This window comes from Phoenix dactylifera, unplaced genomic scaffold (assembly GCF_009389715.1).
Source record: "Phoenix dactylifera cultivar Barhee BC4 unplaced genomic scaffold, palm_55x_up_171113_PBpolish2nd_filt_p 000130F, whole genome shotgun sequence".
Taxonomy (NCBI): Eukaryota; Viridiplantae; Streptophyta; class Magnoliopsida; order Arecales; family Arecaceae; genus Phoenix; species Phoenix dactylifera.
Genome location: NW_024067692.1, coordinates 81,558 through 90,047, shown reverse-complemented (window position 1 = coordinate 90,047; position 8,490 = coordinate 81,558). Strand labels below are relative to the sequence as shown.

The window sequence follows — 8,490 nt, the reverse complement described above, 5'->3', positions numbered from 1 at the left end:
GAGGAAAAAATCTCTGGGCGGGGACTCTCTCCTTTTGAATACACTTGCCCCTTCTGACTTAGGCATCGGAGGGCCGGCGCCGGAAACTCCGGCCATCGGGTTTTTGCAGGCCTCTCGCGGAGGACGCCGCTCGTCGACGGATCACCGGCCGCCAGTTCTCGCCGGAGCTCCTCCTTCCCAGCGGACCGGTCGCCCCCGGGTCCAGTTTCCAGCAACATCCACCAATGGAGAGTCAGCGACGTCAAATGCAGACTGATTGAATCCAACCATCGCATTATTTACATTTGTCGTTAAATAACTACAGTCATCTTCCTGCATACATCCTTGGCCACGGGCAAAGAGGACGTCCTCTCTTTATCCTGGGTCCATGAGGTCATGGACACCTTTCGTATTTACCAGGAAGAGTTCCGTGTGATGTGATTCTCTTCAACAGCAAGGAGATCCTCTCTCCCACCTCTCTCAACCATCTCATCTTCGATTTCTTCAAGCATGTTGCAGAGCCCTTGATGTCTGCAATACTATTAGGGGTGGGATGGACCAAATCCGACAGTGGAAGAAGCACCTCAAGATCATCCTTGTTATCCTCGATCTTTCCCACGAGAACCTCGATGAGGGCTAGTTCTGCCATCCCCTCAAAGCCCTCATTGACCTCGCCATCCTCATGCTCGATGAGAAGGATGCCAGCTCCATCCTCAACTATCGCAATCCACTTGCAACCGGTGGAAAGGAGAAGACGATGATAAGGAAGGGATCTTTTCCTGGGTCGGCTTCTTGTTTTCTTTCTCATGAGTAACTGGCATTCTCTTTCTCCTTCTTCAAGATGGGCATTGGCTATGGTGTTCTGTTTTTACTATCTTTTTCTTGGTTTTTTATTAGATTCTTTTTCTCTTCTTGGTGGGTTATGGCTATGATGTTGTTTTGGTTTTTTAGGGATTTTAACAGCCTTGCTCGTATTTTCTTTTTCAAGATTGACTAGCATTCTCGGCCTCTTGCCATCTCTTTCTTGGATTTTTTCAGGTTTTAACAGCCTAAAAAGCCTTTTTTCTCTTGAAATTTTGGGAGTATTAATAGGCTTATGATATGAAAGAGCTGAAACGTATTTTGCTCACTCATCGATGAATCTCTTAATTCCATTTCAAAATTTTTTGGAGGGACAAAAAATATTTTTTAATTTATAAAATAGAAATATTTGATAAAAATTTTGAAAAGAATTCTGCTTGAAAAACATTGGAAGCAATCACAGACTCACAGTCCATATGCATTTCCCGGTCCAGGAATGTTTGGATTCAGATGAGCCATCTTTTCCAAGCAAATTCGGGCCGCTTGAAAGGGCTGGGTTGACATTTACGCTGCACAGTTCACGGGGGTTGGTACGATGTAGACTTCAGACACTGGCTTGCTTCCACACAGATTTTAGACAACGGTATTTATCCTGATCTCATACACGCTTTCCTCACCACTACTGAGATACATGTCCTCACAGAGGCAGATCAAACAATGCTGTGACAAACAACGAGCATTAAATAAGCACCTGCACATAATGATTCACCAAAGAAATAATAAATGCAGCAAAAGAAGTCTTTATTCTAGCTTCTGTTTGCTGTTTTATATAATTCTAAGTGCCAGATGGCAACAGTAACAAACAAGTAATTAGTGTCATTGAAGCTACTGAAGTCTCTGCCTCAGAAAGAACGTCAGTTTCAGCAAGAAACATAAATCTTAGAAGCGCGTTCCAGTGACAAAGGGGTTTGAGCCATCATGGCATCAAACGCCTTATCTTCTACTTGCAAGTCCCATCCTGTCTACATGGAATCAGTTTTAAGAATCAAGTCACCATCTTGTGATCTACAAAATGTTTTAGACTCATGCAACTGTTGGAAAATGAGAATATAGATTCTCTGTGTCCCTATGAAAAGAGAACTTAATTGACTATAAGCGGCCACAGAAGATTGCATGACATGCCCCCTTTGGTAAAGTTCATGATAAATAAACATACAAGTCCAAGAATTCTTATGCAAAATACAGCAACTGGATTTGGAAAGGCATTCTTATACCATGAACCAAGTCCAAAGCTCAAGTTATCAACAATGAGTATTCAAACCAATCAACCAAAAAAAAGAGAAAAGAAAAAGAGACTGAATTTTGTTCCAAGGTTTATGCAAAGTCTTTATGCCTTCAAGCTCATGCCTTGGTGAAGTAACAACCTTAACAAAGGAAAATTGATAATTGAATTTAATAGAAAGTTGAACAACAATAAATTGTTTGGTTGAACAACCCATCGTCAAGGCTGAAGTATAAAAATTTAACTATGATAAGATCATATTTCATAATTCCATGTACTTTCAGCTATTATTTTTGGAACCTTCTTTTGCTCCTCCAGATTGACTGATGTGGAAATCTGCAGATAAAAAGCACAAAATTTATCATGTATTGAAAATACGGGAAAAAACACATCAAATGCATCAAGCAATATATTAGAGACAAACAGAGAGGAAAATCCTCTATAGTCCTTTTTGTACTGAGTGGAGTTTATTGTTTCTATATCTAGATATGATTCATTAAAACATCAAAACTGCATTTGACATTGACTAAAATTAAAAGAAACTGATCTATTTGCTATGATGCATAATTCATTTGGAGTAAATGGAGCTCTTCCAGCTCTAACCACTGAGAAAACCACAGAAAAATGTAAAACCTCAATTATCTTGACCTCCTTCGGAAAACATAAAGATAGGTGTACATAATGCTACGGGAGGGCTCTACTAAAAGGAAATACAATTAAATTAACACCCATAAAAAATGTAATAAATACAGAAGATTACAAGTCTGGTCCTTCCGTTATTGTTTGGGAAGGAGAATTAGAGAAAAGAAAAACCATATACCTGAATAATAGAACCAGAATATCCTGCCACAGCATAAGAAGCAATACTTAAAGCCTTATCATCCCTAGTAGCATGTACAAAGCAGGTAGTGGCACTAGCATAAGCCAATAGTTGGCTTCCATTCCAGTTTCATAAACAAATGGCAGCACTTTTTCAGGTTCCTAAATATGAACTCGTTGAGCATGTTACAGTAGACAGAAGCCAAGAATATAGCAGCAGCAAACATGTACGACACAGATTGTGGTGCCCAAAAATGTGGAAACACCACAACAATAAGCATGTGGTATTTGCAAGATCTATATGACACCTTGAGAAGTTGTCAGGTCTCAGCTTCTGCATTTCAGATCCTCTAATTAATATCACAGCATGACTCTCAAGCATTACTAGATCTGTCTCTGATCATTGTAGCATATGAAAAAGAATCTTTATTCTGGCTCTGTTTAAGTAACTTGTACACATGCATGCTGCATCTTAAGCTAGTTCTAAGGTTCTAACAACTTGTATCCCTTCCTAGCTTGTCATTAACTCCATATCACTTATAGGGCACTCTTCTGCTTGCTACCTCATTTTATTTTTAAAACTTCAACAATTCAACCAATCCATAAATTTGATCTTATCATATTCCTGAAAACAATTCTAAGATCTCACTAGCAAGCACTGATATAGAGAGGGCAAAATAATGAGAAAAGAAACCACAAAAATTAAACAATGTAAATATAGAAGTTGTTATCAGAACCCCATGAGCATACAGAATCACAAATCCACTCCTTGATTGTAGAATTTGAAGAAAGTAGCATATCTTTAAAACGCTATACAATATTTATTAAAGAATACCTCTAAATATGTCACCTTATAAACAATCATATTTAAGAACACAAAAACAGTGCAGGCTTGAGCGTTTCTTGCAAGACATGGTTGCCGGAAAATGGAATAGTATTCTACTTCTACCACTAGAAAACAGATAATAATCGGTACAACAATGTATTCCTAGGTTTTCTAAGGGCGAAGAAGCAGAAGAGGAGGAAAAAATTGTTTATGCTTTATTGAAACAGAAAAAAGGATGTACAAGATTAAAAAAAGAAAGAAGAAGAAAAAAAATGAAAGAAGAAGAAGAAGAAGATGATGATGATGATCCAAACAGAAATCAGACAGAAATCAGGCTTAACATCTTTGTGCATGTTCTGAAAAGTAAACCACTATAAACAAGTAGATACAGTAAGATGATTAAATAAGAGAAAAGGAAAAATTTTTGAAGAAACTAGACTAGATTAGGAAAAAATTTTGAAGTAATTGTGACTAGATTAACTAAACCCATGTATAAGTCATGTGCGCCTTTCCTAAGGTACCAAGAATAATAAATAAATAAATAAATGGTAGAAGCCAGCAGTACTCCCTACAATTTCTCACTTGGAAGCTGAAATAATGCCTTGTTAACCATTTAGGCCCTGTTTGGAAAAACTTTTGATGGGCTAGAAAGCTTTTTCTGACCCTCTAAAAGTACTTTTGGATGATATAGTGGTGTTTGGTAAAAAAATCGAGAAATTATTTTGACTTTGTCAGAAAGCTGAAAGTGTCTATTTGGAAAAAACTCTATTTCAGAGCTTCTCCCCAAAAGTGCTTTCTGGCCATTATGGAAAAGCTATTTTGATTTTAATAAAAATTTTCTAATGACCAAAATGCCCACCAACAAATCTCATGATGACATCTTATATTATATCATATCATATCATAATATATTATTATACTATAAATATAATATAATATAATAATAAATTAATAAAATATTATATTATTATATAATATTTATATTATTGTAGTAATACATAATTATAATATAATATATTCTTATTATAATATTATTAATAATATAACAAAATAATATATTAGATTATATTACATTATATTATATTATATTATTATAATATAAACATAAAATATAATATAATTGTATTACAATAATACAATCTAATATAATATAATCTATTATTAGATTAGATTCTAATCTGTTGTATTATATTATATTGTTATATTATATTACAATATTATTATATAATATTATATTATATATTGTCATAGTTATAATAATATTATATTATATTGTATCATATTGTAGTAATATTGTACTATTAATAATACATGATTATATCATATCAAATCATATCATATCATATTATGTTATATTATTATGCTATAGTATTCAATATCATATTATACTATATTATAATAATATTTTAATATGTAATAATATGTAATAGTATATATTATATTATACTTCACAATGCAATATCCTTTATTGTCATTTTATCATACGAAAAGCATTTTCTTATTTCGGTTACCAAACATATGTTAAAGTTTCATAAAAATGTAATTACTAAACAGCAAATAGCTTTTTATAAATATTCTACTTCCAAAAGCTCTACTTTCCGAAAACTCAACTTCTAAAAGCTCTAATGCTAATAGCAATCCCAAACAGGAACTTAGACTACAAATCCCAATATGCAATAGTCTTTTGGGGCTTTCTATAAGCTTTTAGAAAAGACATTCATATGCTGCATTGCCCTAAAATGCCCGATTCACATGGACCCAATTTGTCTGAAATCAACAAACCTCACTAGATAATGTTCCAACACACCCAAAACCTGATTTACCCCAACTTTCAGACTCCATAGGGCTTTCTCAATACATACAACATCAATTCTCCTCAATTAAGGGCCTATTTGGGAAATCCAACAGGATTGGGCTGGATTTTCTGTTGGATTCATGGATTGGGCAGTCTATTTAGGTAGAGCTCATATCAAAACCAATAATCGCCTCGCCCAAATCTTATGGGAGGCAATCCATGCATCTTTTTTTTCTCCTATAGGCCTACAGGCCCACAAACAGGATTTGGTCTAAAACTAGAAGGGGCCTACAGGCTGAGCAGGCCAACAGGCCTGATTCCTGCAGGATATTCCTGCAGGATTTCCCAAGCAGGCACAAAATGAAATTTAACATTTTCATCATCTATCAAGTAGTTGTTGAGTTATGACTGCTCTCGTGCAAGAAAGGACATAAGTTCCCTTAGTGGCAGAATCACTCTCCCAATAAAAATTCTAAGATCAGCAAAAGAGTGTCAGAGGTGGTCATTCAAAGAACAACATATCATGCCCAGTCTGTAAAATACTTGCCTCGAGCAAACTAAGCATCGAAGCTTTCCTACCAACTTGCTGCCCTTCCATAACTAGTAAAATATTATGTATAAACAGACAGAAATGTTGATGCAGGCATCATAAATATATCAAGTTGATTCTTCCCTTTTAAATTATTTTGAGTTGATTCTTCCCTCCTTTTTCTGTTTTTAAATTATAAGTTTCAGAGTGGTGAATTTGACTGAGAATAAGTTCATGAGTTGTTAATTTGACTGTAAAATAGGCTGTTGATGTGGAAGCTATTTAAATCCCCCTCTATGGATTGTAACATGACTAGCATAACAACATTTAAGCACCATACAGGTGCAGTTGTAAAATGTGTGCATGTGTTTGCAATGCGCACCATAGACTCACTTATGTATGATGGTCCACCTTAAATTGATCCTAGGGACATTCCATAAACTAATAAAATCTCTCTATTAACCTAAATAGATCTAATAACGCCCCATTAACCATTTAAATTGCGCCCATCGACCCTGAAAATAACTTAATTAACCACTCATTTCTCTCTTTTCCTCTTAGGCTGAACCAAGATACCTTGTACAGATACAACAATTGAAGGGTCAAATCCCTGAATATTTTCCCCTCCTTTCCTCTCTTATATTTATATCAGTATTTTACTCGTCTTGCCATCTTCCACACCTATCAACTACTCCTTTTCCCCTCTTTCCTCTCCACTTTCCTTTACATACTCATCTTTTCCCTTTCCCTTGGCTACAGCAATAACTAAGGTTTCTCTTCATGGCATTTCCATTTATTGGATGTGGATATATGAGGCTTCGAAGAGATATCTCCTTTCCCAACATGGCATGGAATGCTCTGTATTCATCTAGCAGGCACCAAGGTCTTCTTCTTCCTTTTTTTCTTCCAGTGGACTTAAGCACCTTGCACCCTCATCCCTCATTCTTTCTTGGATTTCATATTGAACATGATATGGATCTATAGAACCTACAATGATTACAGCACTCTTCTACAGCAATTTCTTTATTTCAGCCCACGCCCTTTTTTATATTTACGATTGATGAGACAGTTGCTAATAAATTGTGAGGACCTATGTAGGTGTGTGTTTAGTCTCACATCGGTTATTTGATAGGTAGATCTTGAATACTTATATATGAACAAGAAATCCAAATAATACTTTCCGGCTAGCCTTTTTAGGTGAGGTATTAGGTTGTTATAAATGTTATCAGATTTAATAAATTTGAACTCTTAGCCTAGCGATGATGCCAGAGCTTAAACAGGGGACTATATGAGGATTCGTGTTACACTAGGTAAATCTTAGGTACATATACAAGACCAAAAAATCCAAATAATATCTTCTGACACAGACTATACTGTAGTGTTTCTTTAGGGTTGTTATAGGTAATATGTTTCTTTAGGGTTGTTATAGGTAATATCTAGTCTCTAATCTAGACTACTCTCAAGAACAAGACAGAAGAGAATAAAGTTGAGCATAACTATGAATTTTATCTAATCGTTCATGCTTTCCTCTTCAAAATCAAATTTTGATGCAAGAGAACAGTCCCAATTCAGTAACAGGTTACCTTGAAGGACCCATTGAACTTTGACTCCCTGTTCCATTCCAGCCCGAGATGCTTGGACGACGTCTGGTAGGTGGCCTTAAGCGAATCACCCCCTTCAAACTTTCTCGTCACCGCAAAATCCCACGAGTTCTTCGACACGTCATAGCAGGGCTCCAGCACTGTCCTCCTCAGCACCCCGTGGGTGTACACATACTTCACCTTACAATTCCCCGAATCCAGAGCATAACTCACCGACACCTTGTTCGCCGGATCGAACGCCACCGAGCCGTCGATGCCCACCCGATTGTCCCCGCGGGCATGCGTGTAGGTCAGATTCACCGTCTTGTCCAAAACCCTCGCCGAGTTCATGAACTGAAACCTAACATCCTGAAGACAAACAAGCAAATATCAGAGATTACACAAGAAATCACAAACCCTAACCCTAAGAGTCGAAGCTTGCGAGGGGAAGAGGGATTGGGGGGGGGGGGGGGGGGGGGGGGGGGGTGCGACGGATTGCCTTCTTGGGGACGTTGTAGTCGATGATGAAGGAGCCGGGCTTCTCGAGGGAGAGGGCGAGGCCGTTGAGGGAAGGGCCCTGGACGAAGGTGGCGTCGGTCATGGAGGCCTTGAGCTTGAGGTCCCCGGCGTTGACGGCGAAGGTGGCGGTAGCGGAGCTCTTGTCCACCTCGTATCTCCCCTTCACAGTAGCCTTCATCTTGCTATCTCTCTCTCTCCCTCTCGCTGCGCTCGTTCTCGTGGCCTTGAAAGCGGCGGACGGCGAGGAGAAAGAGAGGAGAAAGAGCGGCGGCTGTGGAATCTCCGCCGGAACCCGTTCTAATTTATATCTGCTAGCGGGGACGAGCGGATGGCGCTGGTGGGGTGTAGGAGACCCGGGGC

At 37.7% G+C, this 8,490-nt stretch overlaps 1 protein-coding gene across 2 annotated transcripts; it reads right to left on the bottom strand.

The window, feature by feature from the left end:
* Positions 1-1,137: 1,137 nt before the first annotated feature.
* On the bottom strand, positions 1,138-8,490 carry LOC103714443 (outer envelope pore protein 24A, chloroplastic-like). Of its 2 annotated transcripts, none has more exons than XM_008801687.4 (3): positions 8,111-8,490; positions 7,615-7,980; positions 1,138-1,500 (listed from the first exon to the last, which is right to left on the bottom strand). In XM_008801687.4, the coding sequence occupies exons 1-3, from the start codon at positions 8,306-8,308 to the stop codon at positions 1,414-1,416; spliced, it is 651 nt and encodes a 216-aa protein (XP_008799909.1). In that variant the 5' UTR covers positions 8,309-8,490; the 3' UTR covers positions 1,138-1,413. The 2 variants fall into 2 exon arrangements, with proteins under 2 accessions (XP_008799909.1, XP_008799910.1); XM_008801688.4 differs by lacking the exon at positions 1,138-1,500 and adding an exon at positions 2,119-2,398 and having other exon boundaries at positions 8,111-8,485.

Excerpts from the sequence above, each read along its gene's own strand:
- LOC103714443 (XM_008801687.4), bottom strand. The coding sequence starts at position 8,308 with ATGAAGGCTACTGTGAAGGGGAGATACGAGGTGGACAAGAGCTCCGCT. Across the intron at positions 7,981-8,110 it reads ACTACAACGTCCCCAAGAAG|GATGTTAGGTTTCAGTTCAT; the intron begins GCAATCCGTCGC and ends GTTTGTCTTCAG. Across the intron at positions 1,501-7,614 it reads AGTTCAATGGGTCCTTCAAG|CATTGTTTGATCTGCCTCTG; the intron begins GTAACCTGTTAC and ends TGTTTGTCACAG.